This window comes from Pyxicephalus adspersus, chromosome 8 (assembly GCF_032062135.1).
Source record: "Pyxicephalus adspersus chromosome 8, UCB_Pads_2.0, whole genome shotgun sequence".
Taxonomy (NCBI): domain Eukaryota; kingdom Metazoa; phylum Chordata; class Amphibia; order Anura; family Pyxicephalidae; genus Pyxicephalus; species Pyxicephalus adspersus.
Window position 1 is genome coordinate 32,386,620 of NC_092865.1, and position 18,334 is coordinate 32,404,953.

Below are 18,334 nucleotides of genomic sequence, written 5' to 3' on the forward strand. Positions count from 1 at the left end.
AAAATCTGGAAATTTAGCAAACAGAAAATATAATACAGGTTTAGTACTGCCTTTGCTTTATTTCCTCCTGAACACATTTACCTTTGTTTTTGTTAAGAAGCATTTTGTTGCTGGTCTTTCAGTAATGTTATAACTGTCTGGATATGTTTGCATGTTGATTTAGCCCTCTTGAAAGCAGCGCCTACCAAGCAGCAATAGGCTGCAATATGAGCTGGCTCCGGGCAAAGTGTCACTCCACAGTTGAAAGGCATTAGTCTGGAAGATTCTTGTCATTTTATCTATCCCTCTTTTCTGGGCACGCCTCCACCCCATCCCTCATCCACACAAGTGTATAAAGGAGATGCTGAGGTGAGCAGTCCCATACAGAGAAACCTATTTTAGTTTACAGACAAACTTTAGTTGATAGCAATCTGCCTTAACTGTGATTGCCTTGGTGGACATATATCAAGCAGTAAAATATTTCAGAGCAGAAGTATGGGTTTTTTTGCCCTTTATATTTTAGTGCCACTGGTGTTTTGCCTGGCACAAGGGAGTCCCCAACTTCGCAGAGCCATTGATCGGCATGGGCAATGTACATATACTTTTTCAGTGCCCAGTCCTTCAGAAGGCAGCTGTACAGAACCTGGAGAAGCTATGACATTTATAAGGGACATGCAACATGAAAATACAGCTCGTACCCAAGAGATGGCTGCCTTACAAACTAGGGTAAGCCTTTTGGAGAAGATGGTGAATAAACTATTAGGAGGTAAAGAAGAAGTCACTTCTTCCCAAGCATGGACAAATGATCACAAGGAGCTGGAAACATTAAGAATGCAAAAAGATGAATGGGAAGGACAAAGGGTGAGTCTTGAAATGGCCTATTCTGACCTCTTGAGAGAAAAGACATCTTTGGAAGAGGAAAAACAAAGACTGTCCGAGAGACTGGAATTACTACAAGGGCAATGTCCTCCTGTTACTGAGGTATCAAGGAATAGGGACCAGCAGGCTTCACCAAGACAAGGTAAGTCCGCAACCGTGACACATTGTACTACTGTAATAGAAAGCTATGATGAACATAAATTAAACCTAAAGATGTCAAGTCAGTCAAGGGAATAATATTTCAACCTCCTGATTAAAATGTGCAAAATTGTCAAATGGTGTAGTTTACCTAGGTTTTAATCCTCTGCATGTTTAACGCTAAAAGATGAGTTTATTCATTACTTTAGCCTATCAATGTTCTAGTGCTTGCCTATCCAATCAAATATTTCCTACTGAAATTCTTGGCATGATACCATAGCCTGTCAATACCAAGACATAAAAGTAAATTGGTTCCTTAATTCAAGGGATCTATGTTAAAGTCTATTGAGATGCCATCTTTGTAAATTAGGTTTCAAACAGAAACGCAATTATTGAGTAATATTGAGCCAAATTTCAAGAATCCTACTTGTTGGTTTTCTGTTATTCCAGAACTAAATGAGGTGGCTGCCAAAGGAATAGAATATACTTACCACCAAAAAAACATTTTGGATGCCTATTTCGGCTTTTAGACATGAGAAATTGGACAGTAATCTGGAATTATGAGTTAATTGGTTTAAAACCAAACCATTACTTGTTTTTATAGGATATATTATAAATATCGATATAGAAGTGATATAGAAATATGATATGCAGTAACATAGTGATCAAACACGTCAGCTTGTATTAAAAAAGAGTGAATTGTGCATGGTATCAGTGAATCTTTGTATTTATTATAGATTTTGGCTCAATCTGTCATCAAATACATAGTTCCTTGACTAGAACATTTATTGGCATATAGTTTTTACATTAGTTATATAGAAAAAACTACTTTTTTCTCTGGAGTCAAATGTGGAAAAATAAAGGAGTTTATAAAACATATTCCCAGTACAATCACTGTCAGTTCCAGTGAAGTGGTAACATATGTACCTCTAAAGTGGCTAAATTCACAAGTGTTTTAGATTTGTGCCCAGCATTTTCTGGCCCCAGCTTTTATACAAATACATAACAATCTGCTTTGGTTACTCAGCTCTTTGTTCTCCCAAACTCTGAGGATTCTAGATCAGGCTTTCCCAACTATTTTCAATATAGGGGAATCCTTGAAATAACTTTTAGGTCCAAAGGTAATCTCTACTACATTTACTATATCCACAGCTCACAGTGTATGTATGGTGGTCAGTGGGAAGAATACATCTTCTATTGCTGGCAATTTGAAAGGATGTCACCCTTACAGATAGCCATAGATTGGTGTGAGTTAAATTGACCCGAGGGGCACAAGTTGATCATTGCTCAAGGAACCCCTAGAAATAAATGGGGGTACTCTGGTTAAGAAACACTGTTCTAGATGCCTGGATGTGTTTGTGTCTTAGTCACAAGCATGCAGTAAAAGAGTTCTAGAAAAGTTTCAGAATTACTTAGCTTGAAGTCAAAGCATCAGAAAACCAGCCAGGGAACTGACATTCTTTTTGCATAGTTCTACAATAGTAATCTCTATTAATTTCTAATGACAGAATCCCTTTACCAGATTTCAGTTGTATTTTGTATCTTTCTGAAAGAACTGAATGTATATACAAACATATTAACACGTCTTATACTGGAGATTTGGACACATTTTCATGACACCCCCATTATTATTATTATTATTATTATTATTAATAATAATAAACAGGATTTATAAAGTTCCAGCATACTACACAGCACCGTACATCAAATAGAGACCATAAAGCACAGGGTTTTGGTTTACATTTGTAACCAACAACAACACTTTTACTAAACAGAAATAGTTATAAAATCAACTCAAATGTGAATAAATACATATCAGTGAATAAACAATACATATGTTTTGCAATAAAACTTGCAGAATACAAACAACTTATTGATTATATTGATAAGATTGAAATCCAAACTAAAATTTACTACGGATTTAGACTGCTTTATGAATAACTTCACTGCAGAAATTAAATCCTAACAAAAACACCAGATTTTGTTTCCAAGAAAAAAGGAAGAATGAAAGTCCTAGAGTGATCTCTGTGACAGTAGCCTGCTAAAACCTGCCTAGCCAACTCTTCCCTTGTGATGTCCTATTTTCTTTCCAGCTTGACCACAAAGTTATGGCTGGAAGATCATGACCTGCTTCCTAGTCCTATTTAAGTGACAACACAGTTCATTAAGTTGCAAAGACTAGTAACATGAGACAGGACATACCTAAGGGGACCCCAGGATCTGGTGTCAGCAAAGTATTTATGGCCTGATAATGAATATACAAATTCTACAGATTAAAAGGGCAACATAAGTTCACACAAGGCTCATTTAGCTTGTTGTTAGACCACATTCCTATAAGTGGAACCGTATGGAAACAATACCCTAACTAGAATGTAGTTTAATGAAATAATGTCCCCAATATAAAGTAATTGACTTTTTAATGAGTGTAAGCAGTCTGTGTTCCATTCTGGTGTTACATAAACTTCAGTAAGCCATAACACTAGATTTTTCATAATCTTAAATTAGGTATCCATATATCATAATATTGAGTTATGAAGGTATCCAGGTTGGACTGTTAGCTTTGAATAATAAGCACTATAGTAGAGCTTACCTCCTTATCTACCTTTTGCACACATTAGGGACATGTTTGGAATAATTGAACATTGAATTCAGGGATGGTGGTTTCAAAAGAGCCAAAGTATGATAACTGGCCTGGTCAAATCAGAGTTAAAAATCTTGATATACACAAAAACATATATCACAAAGAGGGCCAATGATGTGACAACAGTACATGTAGTTAAGTAATATTTATTGGTCTGCACAATTTAGCTATTAGAAACTATTGAAGGGGTTTTGTCCTGACATAAAAGTAAAATCTGTTTGGTTATGTTCTGATTATCACAGGGCCATCACCTGCTGAAAATCATGCTAGTGGAGGAAGAACATCTGCAGGAGCAGCAAGGGATAGAGCGGACCGTAAGTTACTTCTTGAGATGAGATTTGGGAAAAAGGCACACACACCTTTCAGTAATTTGAGGACTAGATCTAGGTCTAGACTTCATTCATATTGGCTAATATCCATCCAAATTTCCATTGCACCCTAGACCTAGATTTAGTCACCAGCTATCTTAAACAGGTCATGTATGTTTATAATTCACCTCAATAGGTGCAACTATAGTAATTACTAGGAGACATTTTTGGAATGAGTCTACTTAGTAAATGAGTCTTGAGCATATGAGGTTGATATACTGGATACATTTAGTTCTTAACAGTAAATCATTCTGCAAAGATGAATACAGTAAAAGTTCACTGGCCAAAGCCTACCCAATTAGGTGCAAGTAAATGTGAAAAAATGTATTTTTGCTTGCACGTGATTGGATGGTTGAAATCAGTAGTGGTTCACCTTATTTACTAAGTTAAGTGACCATGAAGAGTGATCAATCAAGTGAAGGGAACAGCCCAAACATCTTTAGTAACTTAACTAGTTCATATGGAATAAATTACTTACAAAATAGTAAGTGATTAGTATTGGTGGTAAGCACTAACCTTGGTTACATGTAAAGGTCTTTTACTTTGTAGTGTCTCGATGGGGAGCAGATGGTGGGGGCTACCAGGAGCTGAAATCAGAGCTTACAGCACTTCCAGCTTCAAGAATGATCCCAGAAAACCAATCAACTGCAAAGAGTTTGGAGAATACCAAAATGGGTGGTAAGAATATACACTATAATATAGCTACGCATAATAACTTTATTTATTTAAGCCTTTTTTATTCAGTTATGTAGATATTAGATAATTCAGTTTTTTTTTTCCACCAATACTATTGTTTACAATATATCCTGACCGATTTCTTATTGTGTCTATATGTGCAACTTCTAGGAAGTTGTGGTGAAATTACCTTAGTTGGAGAACCCACTACTTACCGAAAGGCTGACAACATTGCTGGAAAATATGGCGTCTGGATGAGAGACCCAGAACCAGTTCCTCCATTCAATCAGGACACCATCTGGAGGATTAATACAGTGGGAGCAGATATACGTCAGGTTTTTGAGTATGAGAACCTTGACCAGTTAACAAAAGGTTACCCAACCAAGGTATATGTTGTTCCTCGCTCCATGGAAAGCAATGGTGCTGTAGTCTATATGGGTTCCCTCTATTATATACGACGAAAGTCTAGAATAATAGTTAAGTATGATTTCAAGACGGAGACCATTGCAATCCAAAAGGAGCTTCCAAATGCTGGATATCATGGACAGCACCCTTACTCCTGGGGAGGCTATACAGATATTGATCTGGCTGTAGATGAGATAGGATTGTGGGTTATCTATAGCTCTGATATGGCTAAAGGATCTATAGTTATATCACAATTAGATCCTAAAACATTAGATGTGAAGCAAAGTTGGGAAACCACAATTCGCAAGCATTCAGTTGCCAATGCCTTCATGGCCTGTGGTACCCTTTACACAGTTGGAAGCTATTCTTCCTCCACCACAACACTGAATTTTGCTTATGACACTCATACTGGTATTCAAAAGCAAATTGGTATCCCATTTAAAAATCAGTATGGTTATGGCAGTATGGTGGATTACAACCCCAGTGAAAAGAAAATTTATGGCTGGGACAATTACAATATGGTCACCTATGACGTAGGGTTGTCCAAGATGTGAGTAAATGATAAAGAAAAAAAAAAGCAAGTGTGGACAGGGTGGGATGACTGCCTATAGGCATGGGGTACACTAAAACGGAGGGGTAAGCTTTGCCAAACTTAGAAAACCAAGAACAAGAGGAACTACCTCTCATGCACTGATTACTCATATTATCCATGCTTTAGCCCATGGAAACAATGTTCCCTTATGCAGAGATAACATATACTTGCAGGGATGAGGAGGAGACAAAAGATGCTTTGCAAAGTTTTGTGGCATTCAGAACTCCTGGTAGTATGTAACCATGTAGGGCATACATATGGCTAACTTGTTTCAAGATCTTTCCGATCCAAAAAACAAAAAAAGAGCCAATGAAAAGCTTAAAAATGATAAATAAATAATACAAAGTCACGTGCTGTTATTACATATACTATATACTTCTTTGAAGTTGTTCAAAAAGAGGCACTTACAAATAATAATGAAACATTATAAACATAAAAACTATAGCTAAATACTAAACATGCACATTTATGACTATTGGTTATAGGTATTTAATATGTTCATATTAAGTTGTGCTCTGTCTAACCACTTCCAGCACATTTTGTATCTGTCGATTTAACGTCAATGCTGAAGTTTGTGTACATAGATATAGGTATACATGGCAAGCAAAATGAAGAATTCCAGGTTTTATACACCTCATTATACAGATGCACGTAAGAAAAATACCATTTTTATAGTACCGGTATGTGTCAAAAATAGGTCAACCCTTTCTTTCTAGAAGTCGCTGTTAGAGCATATATATCTGTAGATAAATAATTCAGTCACTATCATAATCTGCTGTAGTAAATGAAGGAGAATTTCTTCATTCAGAAATGTATTCTGTTATCATGGCCACTAAAAGACCACCCCTGGGAATGTATAATGGGTGACTGTTCTCATATATCTGACACCATATTCGTTTGTTTAAGTGGTAGAAGGGTGTACTGGTGCATTTAGAATGAAGAAACATAAAGCTTTGTGTTCAAACCCCATTTTCTATTGAGAGATTTTTACCTACTATCATATTTAAATTCAGTGCACTTTCCCTTGTTCATATAAAGGCTGCTGTTAAATATATTTTGGATATGTTGGATATATTTGGATTATATTTTGGATACTTGGATCAAATAGATGAACTGCAAAAGAATATACACAATATGGACAAATGTACACAAAATGCACTGCCAATGTTGTATACTTCCAGAATGTAAATTGTGTTTTCCATTGTTTTGATTTTGTTAAAAAATGTAATCTATGGAATTTTTTAGCATATATAGCAGCTCACCATTTTTTAGACATTATACCTAAAATTTAATTGCCTGACATGAGTTTATTTTACAGAGAAATAAATAAATTAAGGTCTTTGCACACTGGTCCAAGGGGTTGTTTTCTCCCGACAAGAAGAAACACAATGTAATACCTTCCTGCAAATTACCTACTCAAAAAGTGCATGGACCTAAAAGGAAACCTTTTAAAGGAAAACATGGAAACTGCCATTGGTGACTTCATGGAGTTTAAATATCAGTTGTTTAGCAATGACAGCCCCCATGTTTTTCTTTAATAAATGCATAGTAGTAAGAATAAACTATCCTTTACCCCATTTTCAATAAAGAAATGATCAGCTCATGTCACTGACCATAGACAAAAACATATTGCACATTCCACTATAATTAGTGCAGTTTTATCAATTTATTTTTACACATCTTTTTAAAAATCCTCATTGCTGTAATCTGTTGCTGATCTTTTTGTGAACATTTTGTTAATGCAGCACGTTCATTTGAATGGGCTGTTGACGAACAAAAACAGATCACATGACGCCTTGTGCAATTTTTTTCCCCTTGGACACAAAACCTGGTAGTGTGTTGCCGAGCATTGCAGTCACTGTGATACAGATGCATTGGAGGTCTGTTTCTTTAGTGCATAGGGATGCCATTCAAAATGAAAGAAAACATGTGCATAGTACGTTTTGCTTATGTGTAAAATTGTAGCACACGCATGTGCATGGGCCATGATCACAAGTGACTTTTCATTATGTAAAAGCACAGCTGCAACAAGTCCATGATGTTTTCTGCCCTCATTACTTTTTTCTTGTTGACACTTCTCTATTATAGAAGCTTTATTCAAACATTTATCATTGTATTTGTTGCTAATAAATAATTTGTGTATTTTAAAAATAATAAAGAAATATATTTTTTGAATGTTCCTAAGAAATCTGTATTCATTTATTTTTTGTGCCCTTGATAAAACATCTTTAGTTGCATTTTCTATGTTTTGCAAGTTCAAGTCTAATTCTCTTTAAAGCCAATTAGGGCTCAAATCTAGGTATATATTTAAAAAAAAATTAAACAAGATCCTTCACTATGAAATCTACGCCCCAAAAAAAGTAAAGTGGTGTACAAAGGACTAACTCCTAGTATTGTATTTTGGTTTCCTGCATTCAAACTTTTCCTTAATACCCCAATAAGCTGACCTTAACCTGCCATAATTGTGCTGGGAGATGGTAGGGGGTCCCCCTGACCTGAGTAAAGCTGCGTACACACGGCAAATTTTTCTCGCCCGATAATCGGTATCGGCCAATTATCGGGCGAAAATCTGCCGTGTGTACAGTCGGTCGTCGTCCATCGTCCGACGACCGTCCTGGCGGATCCATGGACGATGGACGACGACCGATCCTAATGAAAGGGAAGGGGAGAGCGCGCAGCAGGGTGCCGCTCCCTCGCTCTCCCCCTCCCCTCTCCATAGAGCATGAACGGTGCTGTATGTACAGCATCGTTCATGCATCGTGCAGTCTTTTCTCGTTGGAAAGGATCGTGAAAGATCCTTTCCAACGAGAAAAATTGCAGGTGTGTACGCAGCTTTAGGCTACATACACAGATGAAAATCTAGCGTAGAACTGTCCTTCAATGTTGTTCACCAATCTGTCCTGGCGGATCGACAAACAACCAAGTAGAGATTACCAATGTTTTTTCCTAAGGAGGAGAGCACAGTGGGTGCTCCTCTCTCCATACAACAGAAAAAAAGATTGTTACCAGCAACAGGAATCCAACATATGTTCCTTGAACTGTAACTTCCTATTTGATAATGTCTGCATAGTTTTGCTATCAACACCACATGGTAGAGCTAGCTGCCTGATGTTTTTAAATGTCTTTAGAGGGGTGATTGCAGCCTCAACTGTAGAGAGGCATTCTTTCCACTGGCCACCAGTTTAAGAAACTTGTTGCCCCTTTGACCACCCCAAACAATTGGTTTTAGTAGGGGTTCCTCAAGACCTGAAAAATATTTCATTGGTTCCTCAGCGGTAAAAAAAAGGTTGAGAAAGGTTGGCCTAAGCCATAAACTATTAGGACAATTTTAAGAGCTCAGTCTTGCTTGTTAAACTGCTGGCTACTTATCTCTAAAAGAAGTAGTTAATCAGTGGCAGCTCAATTACATCACCTGGTGTTAGCTGCACAATTTTCAAAGCTGCAAACTGATATTTGTATTGTTTACATCAAAGCTCAATATACAAGAGATCAATCAGTATTGTTATTAGTTTGTCATAGTCTATAGCCAATTTTGGGGGGAAGCCAATTCACCTAACTGCATGTTTTTGGAATGTAGGAGGAAGTTGGAGTACCCAGAGAAACATGGGGAGAAACTGTAAATTCCATGCAGATAGTGTCCTGGCCTGGCTCGGCAGTTAAATTCCTGCAAAGAATAATTTTGGCCCCTAACTTCTTTATTGGCAAAATCATTTTTTGAGTCAAGTTCACCTTTAGTAATCTGTTTATGCACCTAATTAAAAGAAAACTAATTATGCACAATACCTTATGAATGGGTCAGTGTATACGAATAGGATGTTGGACATCGAATAATTCTTATATTAGGAGGACTAACATTACATATTGTTTAAATAGCATGAGTTTATTTTTCCATTACCAAAGACTGTAACTGGCTGCAATATAGAAGATTATACAGATTTTTTTCTAATACCTTCAGTAACTATAATTTATGTCCTCTGAATGACCATTTATGATCTAATATTTTGGCATCAAAGTAGTTTCCATTGTCGCTTTACTGCTTGGCTTTTACCTGTGCCTTAGCCATTAACGACAGTCTAAAGCTGCGTACACACTGCCAATTTTTGTCGTTGGAAACGGGCGATAAAAATCTGACGTGTGTACGTAGCTTAAGATTCACATATTTATTTAAGCTGAAAGCAAGAACAAAATTGTAATATATCGCAGTTTATCAGTCCTTAGATTAAGTGGCTGCATTGATTTACCTAGTTCACTCTCAGTAGAGAAAATAACTGTTAATCTGTCCAGAAACAATTCACAAGGACTATAGATAGAAAACATAACAGTATTATTACAATAAATAAAGAACAAGAACACATAAAACAGGGCATATGGCACAAACATTGTCAAAGTAAATGTTGTCAAAGCTGTTGTTATCATTATCACACCTTTACAAGTGAAGTCATTGAGTAATATACAAGTAAGCTTTCAATTCCTAGTCATCAATAAACAAACTAACAAAGGAACATGAAGCAATAAAGAGCGGAATAGATAGGGTGGAATGGGAAGCAGTAACCTAGGTGTAGCAGAGCAAGTAGGCCATATAATATCTCCGTTAATTAGTGGGACCTCTCTAGGGAGAGGGACTGGTACATTGATGAAATATGCTAGTGGGGGATAGTAAGTAAATGTCCCATGGAACCCAGATTTTTTTAAATGTATCAATGGGATTATGTAACCGGGCCGTGAGGTGTTCCGTTAACTGGACATCCTTAATTTGAGCATACAGATCAGAGTCCTGGGGGTGAGGTCGATTTCCAATATCTCGATATAAAGCATTTAGCCGTTGTCAGGCCAACTTTTTGCCAAGTTTGGAAAGGTTTTGCATAGGCAGGCCCATCAAGTGTGTGACCACATCTAAGGTTATCGGGATCTCAAATAATCCCTAGTATAGGTTTGCTTCCAAAAGTGAATTGCTTTTGTATAATATAACTTTCTTATTATCAGGTTTAAAGAATAATTATAAATATAGATATTTTTTGTTTGGTAAATACAGTATTGCATAAAGGATGAAAACCATAACAGATACTCAATCCATGGTGAGCAAATTTACATGTTTTGTTTAGTCTAGCAGTAATATTAAAGTTCCATTAGCCTTCCTTTGGTCCTCTCATAACAGTTTCCCTGCTTGGTGTAAGAAGCATTACTATAGTTTAAGTTAAGAACAGGCTTTTTAAAAGGTCATTCAATAGGTTTCTGGTTAAATCGCAGTAAAGAAAGTGAAAATGAAGGTATATATCCCAATACTTCTCTTTTGTAATATGGATCAGCCCCACTAAATTTAAATCAAGAAGCCTGGGGAAGTTACATAGGTTGGAAACAAAAGAACGTTCAACTAATAGTAATAAATAAATAACCAAAACATGTTGAGAGGTGTATTTTGCTATTCTAGGTACTGATACCTGAAGAATATACTGACACAGAACCCTGTAGTTGTTTCCAGTGGTAAATTAACCAGCCATATTTCCTTTCTGAACATTCCATACTGTGTTGGAGGACCATGCTGTAAAAATGGCAAAGGGTTCTTAAAAAAGCATGGAATGATATAGAGAAGCAAAGTTTGCCTTACTATGCCTATGCATAAGTATGGCAAAAGAAGTTTGTCTTAGTACGTCAGAGAACTACATGATGTAATAGTCTATCCAGCAGAGATGTTCTTTGCTAATATGCGTTGAGGCCAATGTGAACGACAATGTACATTTTTGCATAGAAAGAATATACTGTGCCTATACAAACCACCTTCCTTGGCCTAGTGGATCCCCATATAAATCTGAAAATTAATTTTGCTCAATATGGAAGATGTGAGCTATGATGGCCAAAAAACAATTTGGGGAGGAATGTCATTTTAATAGCATGGATACAGCCAAACCAGGAGATTATCAAAGAATGACAACCTATTGCACCAATGCATGTGCTGTGCAATTGTGTTAGTGTTTAACAAGAATAAAATAAATAAAATGGATACAATCTATATTTGTTTCCCTTAATCCACACTGCCTGGCCCCAACAAAAAAAGACACACTGTAATATTTCACTTTTAGCTTTGATTACTGCACCCATTTCTCATGGTATTATTTTGGCAAGCTAATGCAATGTCACAAAATGTATTTCCATTCACAGTTGCATTATTTTTCATCAGGATTGTGTATTGGTGATGTGAGGGTTGGACCTCTGTGCTAGGTCTTCTCCTGCACATCCCAAAGATTTTCAGTTAAGATCAGTAGTGGCAGATCCATCTGTTAAAATGATGCCAAACATCCCCTAAATCACAATTCCAGCCCAATATATCCTGGTATTGTTATCTTGGTATATGCCTGTGCCACCCAAGGAAAAAAAAAAATCCATGGAGAGAAAAAAAAAATCATTTAGTATATTCAGGTAGTCCGTTGACCTCCTTTTTGGGCATATAACATAGACCTAAACAACTGAAGATCAAAACACTGCTCCCACAGGTTTGCTGACTTGTTTTGGCCTGCTAGTCTAATTCTGGTGGTCTGCAGAAAATGTAATAACTCAGCAAGCAAGGTGCCACATTTATATTATTTTATTAGTTTTATTGCTACTAGTTAATCAAAAATATAAACCATTAAAAAATATACTATTTTCCATAAACATTTTATTACACTTTTGAAAATTCAGTACATTGTTTAAATATATAATACTTACTTACTATACAAATGTAAATTTATAATCTCAGAGTTACAACTGTCATGCTGCTGGGTAGCTCTCAACCTTTTCCCCGGGAAACATATCAGCAGGTGATGGTGGCGGAGGCGGAGGAAGTGGTGTAATTGGAGAATTAAGAGGAGAGGGAATAGAAAATTCCAAATATCCAAAATAAGAAGCATGGGTACAGTCCAACCAGCAAGCTTTTTTGTCAAAGTCACCATCTTCCCCATGGTTTCTCATTTTCCTTTAGGAAGAAACACATAGTGACCGCTCTGTAAATGGATTTGAACAACTACATTTTCAGCTTGAACATACATAATCACATTTGAAGTACAGGGGTGCAACTACAAATAATTCAGAAAGTTAGACGTTTTAAGAATTTATGGATATACCCTGCCTCAGAACTCCTCTCATGACTTCAACATTGATGCAAGCAGTTGGCTGGCTTTTTGTAAGACTAATACAAATATCAAGGTTCTTTGGTGAGTGGATGTCAGTCTGAAGGAGTGGACAGTTCTGTCTATTTGCATGCAACTTGTCCTAATCAACTCTCACAAGATGGTAAGCCTCCAGGACTCAAAGAACAAAAGGGGTAAGTCAGACATATGAAGGCTAAAGAATAAAGAAAAATAAAATGCAAAATAATGCTGATAACCTCCAAACTGAAAATTAGACGGGCTCTGTGCCTTTATTACCTGCAATAACCAGATTCTAACTTTTCAATGAGGCCATTTACATAGACTTCAGCTTGTATAAGACCATGGATACCGCACATTGCCAACATATTCAAAGCTCAGGGCAGATTTTGAAGTACTATTAACCTCCAGTCTGGGAGGGGGGAGAGGGAAGGGGTAAAATGATCCTAAAGATTACCTATAAACAGAAATTACATAAAGTGCTATTTTGGACACAATATTGCTGGTTGGTGTTCTGACCCTCTTCTAAAATTCGGTCTGAATCTCAGAATGATTAGGCAGCTCAGGTGTGCAGTCTGTTGTGTCATGGTCAGCTGTACACCTATTTCAGGTATGCCAAGCCAAAAGATTATTTCTACATCCATGAATTCATCATTTATTAAAAGGAGGCTAGCACTGCCATTTTTAATATTCTCTCGGTATAGGTCCACTTAAAATGGAATGTGATCACTTCAGCCCCACCTTTCTTTTTACACATTTGTCCTCCCTCGTGCTCATCAGTCCCATTTCTCTGCACTATCTTCCACATGACATGTTTTGGAAGCAGCACCATGTATTTCATTTCCATTCTGGTGGACTGCAAGGATTATTCAACCAAATCTGTATATGCTGTCCTGGCTCTACCCCTTCTGCTTTCTGAAGCAGGCAGGCATTAGATTGGTCATAAGACAGGCAGCATCACTTCTATTCATCATTACATTATGGGAAGGTAGTTCCAGTAGTGCTTACTGCGGTAACAAAAATGGTGCACAGGGAGCAGCTTTCACCGACAAGTCTCCATCACTAGAGAAGTACAGTTGATTCTCATAAGAACTTTTAATAAATATTTTTGGTAATAAATGAAAGCAGTTAATAGATACTTTTTAGAGCAACAGTTTGTTTCCCTTATATGGCTTTAGTGCAACTTTTTATGGAGTAATGTTGGGAGGACACCTAAAAATCCAATTGTCACTATGATCAAAAAGACTTCACCTGCTTTGGAAGAAAAAAATAAATTAAACATCAAAAGTTACCTCTGACACATAGTTGAGCGTCGACCCAGCATGGCCATGGCACAGTCTTCATAGGAAAGGATGTTTCTAGTACTGCCAGTTATTTCCTGTACTCTTTTCTTCAGCTCTGCCAGAGTAGTAAAAACACGAAGTTCCCGCGCCAGGGCATGAAAGGCAGTATAATCTACAACACAAAACAACTCCTCACTTCATTACTGTTAACACTGCAATTTAAAAATAAAAAACAGTCTTTGAATGGAATTTCTTTTTCTTTTAAATATCACTATACTAAACTATACTTGTAGAACAGTGCAAGTACATTTCCAGCTGCGGCACCCACAGCTATTACTAGTTGCTGCAGCTGACCTTCATGTCACTGTCCTGTAATAGGTGAAGGCCAGAGAACACCAACACACAAAACAAGTACCATTTCTGTTTATAGTAAATATCTATACATTTTATCAATACTATTTATTGCATTATACGTCATTAAGATGCATGTTTTAGGATGATTTGGATTTCTTTTTCTGTCTTTATTCAAAATGCAAACTTTCAAGAGGACTTCAAAACCTTCTGCAAGTTTATCAAAGTCTTCCATATAAACTTAGGTTTAGCAATAAAGGGCATTTAAATCCAAATCTTCATTAATTAACAGCTAGCACAGTACTCGTTTACTACGTTTTAATATACTTATATTCCCCCCGAGGGACAGAAGCTTGGAAAAAGGATTTTTTTCCCCATGAGAACACAGTTTATTAGGAAAAAAATGTGTTTACTCCTCCCAAGTCTATCCAACACAAAGTACAGCATGGCTTGTGTTATATTTAAACATCAAACAGATGGTCAACATTTCAAACATACTTATTAAATGTAAAACTCCCCCTGGGGCCAATACCACCTATTACATTTTACACATACCAATTTCTCCGCCACTGCTGTAGTCATACTTCATGAAAAGTCCTTTAAATTAGAAAAAATTATACATAAAAATAATTTTCCTGGTAAAACCTATTACAGCATTGTAGTTAAGTTCTAAAACAATTAATAATTTATCAGCTATATAAGGTTTATCAGCTTTATATAATTTAATTATATGAAAACTAAAAAATTATTAATCCTACTAGTTTCCTACTAATTACATATATACTTTGTATTAAAGTTCCTATTATGATACAGATGACTCTACCCAATGTAAATTCCACCCCTGCTCCTGGAAGTCTTCATCACTGCTACAGAAGAAGGAATTCAATTGACCTCAAAATTATAGGCATGTAAAGAAAGACTGAGGTTCTTGACTTTTACAAAACATTTACAGGTTTTAAAATAAGTGAGTTTATATCCTTGATGGCAAGTCATTCACTTCATTAAGTCCCATTTATAGATAGTTGAAAGGTGAAAGACTTGATATGTTTACAGACATCTATAATCGCTTGGTCATTTGCATGCATGATATTGACTAATTAGTTGGATATGTTACTTTCAAACAATATTGACTTTGCGAGCGTGGCATTTAATTTTTTTCTAAGTTTGTAAATAAATATATAAAATGAAGGTCTCTCACTTTTCAGTTTCTCCAGTTTAATTGCTAGGTTTGTAATGTCTTTAAATGGCACATCCCCAATGTATTCCTATCAAGTAAAAAAAAAAAAAATAATAATAATTAGATGATATTTTTAACAATTCTACATTTTTCTTAAACTCTATACTTTAGGTCATTCATTTTATGTGTTACATGTTTTTTCCCCAATACATATATATTAGGCTGAGTAACGGGCAGCAAGACACCTACACAAAACTTTGTCAAACGGCACAGTAAGAGCTGAAATTCCATGATTTACCGTTGTAGCTTTGCTGCCTACTATTTAACAGGAAGATCACAGGGTAAAGAATGAGAATCATCCCAATGCTGGAGGTCTTTGCATTCTTCTGCAAGCTGCAGTGCAAATGATTAAACTCAACAGATTATGAGAAAAGTAAGAGGCATTCTTCCCACTGACCACCATGCTAACAAATTGTGAGCTGTGGCTATAATAGTTTTAGAAAGGGTTCCCTGAAGACCTGAAAGCTATTTCAAGGGTTCCAACATGTTAAAAAGGTTGAGAAATGCTGAAAGGCAGAGTTTCAGTCACTATGAGTGAGTGATGTTGGAAAGCAAACAGCTTCTGCTGTACTTCTTAGAAAATCTGTAGCTCTGTGGGGAGCTTACTTTTAATCGAAAACCCTAGTTGCCCATCTCTGGTTTCAGAATGACTTCTCTGGACTAGTATGCAGCAACCAAAGTCAGAATTCTTGGACTGCATACCAGATATTGGTCAGTATGGTGATAAAGCCACTATATCAGCAATTTATTTTGTCTATTAGCATTTTCTGGAGAGGTCAGTATTGGCAGTTTTTGTTTGCTTAAAAGAACAATACAAAAATATTTAGCAGGAAATGGACCCTATACATTTTTTTTTCTATCAGAATGCAGTACAGGACAAGATAAAAACTTCCCCCACCCAACAAGCACCAAGGTACATTTAGAAATTATGTAGCTCAAGACTCATCAAGTTTTTACAATTTGTTCCCTTGTACTGTGTCCCCAAACCTTGCTACCCTAGGCACTGGCTATTTTGGTAAATTCAGACCCACTTGTGCCACGCTGTTCACACATATAAGTGTCCACAAAAGTGAATACTTACTTTATTTATGAGATTAATATTCATTTCCAATTTTTCACGTTGCTCCTCTGACATTGAAAAAACTAAAATAAAACAGGAAAATTATGTGGAAATTCAACATTTCAACATTCAAATTTCAAAGTCCATGACTATGTGTAAACAGAGGTATGTGGTTCCCCTCTTGCTGCAAAAATTCACAGGTGTAAAGAAAAAGTTGGTAAAAATAGATATTATTTAGATATATTATTGGTCTCCCAGTTCCTCCTAAGTTTTTTTTCTAAGGTAGCCACCCCTTGATGTGCACAGTAAAAGCTTTTTGAGTTGAGGTTGTAGCACCTGGAAAATAAATTCCCACTAAGGGACATCAAGTAGCTGTAAATCTCTATTGCCACCTTTCTTGTTACAAATTTTGTATCTTGGAAGATATAACTCTTGTGCGAATGTACGCTGATGTTTATTCAGTGCCAGGCGCCTCAGGGAATGCCAGAATACCCAGCTTATCTTGGCATATTTTTTTATTTTTTTTTAATATAGGAAGATAAGTCATCAGGCAGGTAAATATGTAGATATTAATTGCAGAAGGAATATCACTTATCGCTTTCTGTAATAAGAGCTGCCTGATTATCTGATTAAATTATTATGGAATTTTAGTTTCACTTTACACATTAAAAATGTACATTGAATTTTAGAGATTATATTTACTTTAAAAAAAGTAAAGCAGGGTCGTAAATGTATTCATACCACCATCAAAGGTTATTAATCTTTATTTGGAAACACCGACATATTAAGCAGCTCTGTACATAAGGGAATGCAGATCCCCAATGGAGTTTACAATATAAAATGGGAATAAAACAAATACAGTACTGATTAATAAAATATAATAAACAGCATTTTTGGTAGTGATCTGCGATTTAAATTAAAATCCAATATTTGGATACATTTAAAAGTGGGACTGTGCCACCTCTAAATGACTGTTGCAGAATTCCCTGCCATCTTAAACCAAAATACTACCAGTGATATCATTCCTGCAGGATAGGACAGCTATCATCACCTCAATAAGGAATACTTGCTCTATAATTACCAATATCCCTGGTATGAAAATCTCATGTGACCAGAATGTCTATTGCACCCTCTTCACAAACATGCTGCCAATTTAGAATGTAGTTTTGGCCAATGCAATTCTGATTTTAAGTTCACACTGCCATAGTATATAGTGTAGCAGAACAAATACTAATAAAAAAAACATCCAATCCTGTACTGTAAATATCTGTAAATGCACCCGGTTTATTCAGAGCCTTGTTCCAGGACATGAAGTTAGATCATAGCATTGCAGAACAGTTAGGTAATTTAGTTAGACCCTCATTCACACTTTAGGGCCCATTCAGAATTTTGACATCATGATTGAATGCACATCTATTCATGTGTGTTCCTTCATGAGTTACTGTGTTTGGCACATATAGTTAGGTCCATAAATATTTGGACAGACAAGTTTTTTTCTCATTTTGGTTCTGTACATTACCACAATTATTTTAAATGAAACAACTCAGACGCAGTTGAACTGCAGACTTTCAGCTTTTATTCAGTGGGTTGAACAAAAAGATTGCA

At 36.2% G+C, this 18,334-nt stretch overlaps 2 protein-coding genes across 3 annotated transcripts; one reads left to right on the top strand and one right to left on the bottom strand.

Moving 5' to 3' along the window:
• Window positions 1-356: 356 nt before the first annotated feature.
• On the top strand, window positions 357-7,856 carry MYOC (myocilin). Of its 2 annotated transcripts, XM_072419943.1 has the most exons (4): window positions 357-1,000; window positions 3,880-3,951; window positions 4,555-4,683; window positions 4,852-7,856. In XM_072419943.1, the coding sequence occupies exons 1-4, from the start codon at window positions 475-477 to the stop codon at window positions 5,637-5,639; spliced, it is 1,515 nt and encodes a 504-aa protein (XP_072276044.1). In that variant the 5' UTR covers window positions 357-474; the 3' UTR covers window positions 5,640-7,856. The 2 variants fall into 2 exon arrangements, with proteins under 2 accessions (XP_072276044.1, XP_072276045.1); XM_072419944.1 differs by lacking the exon at window positions 3,880-3,951.
• Window positions 7,857-12,234: 4,378 nt separating this feature from the next.
• Window positions 12,235-16,810, bottom strand: LOC140336218 (allograft inflammatory factor 1-like). Its single transcript, XM_072419214.1, has 5 exons — window positions 16,751-16,810; window positions 15,631-15,697; window positions 14,988-15,029; window positions 14,091-14,253; window positions 12,235-12,626 (listed from the first exon to the last, which is right to left on the bottom strand). The coding sequence occupies exons 1-5, from the start codon at window positions 16,802-16,804 to the stop codon at window positions 12,422-12,424; spliced, it is 531 nt and encodes a 176-aa protein (XP_072275315.1). The 5' UTR covers window positions 16,805-16,810; the 3' UTR covers window positions 12,235-12,421.
• Between the last annotated feature and the right edge of the window lie 1,524 nt (window positions 16,811-18,334).

Bases quoted from the DNA above. Each gene is read 5' to 3' on its own strand.
- MYOC (XM_072419943.1), top strand. From the start codon at position 475: ATGGGTTTTTTTGCCCTTTATATTTTAGTGCCACTGGTGTTTTGCCTG. The intron at 1,001-3,879 runs GTAAGTCCGCAA...TGATTATCACAG, and splicing joins GCAGGCTTCACCAAGACAAG to GGCCATCACCTGCTGAAAAT. The intron at 4,684-4,851 runs GTAAGAATATAC...TGCAACTTCTAG, and splicing joins GGAGAATACCAAAATGGGTG to GAAGTTGTGGTGAAATTACC.
- LOC140336218 (XM_072419214.1), bottom strand. From the start codon at position 16,804: ATGTCAGAGGAGCAACGTGAAAAATTGGAAATGAATATTAATCTCATA. The intron at 14,254-14,987 runs GTATGTGTAAAA...TTTGTGTTGTAG, and splicing joins CAGCAGTGGCGGAGAAATTG to ATTATACTGCCTTTCATGCC. The intron at 12,627-14,090 runs GTAACTTTTGAT...TTCTTCCTAAAG, and splicing joins CGCTCAACTATGTGTCAGAG to GAAAATGAGAAACCATGGGG.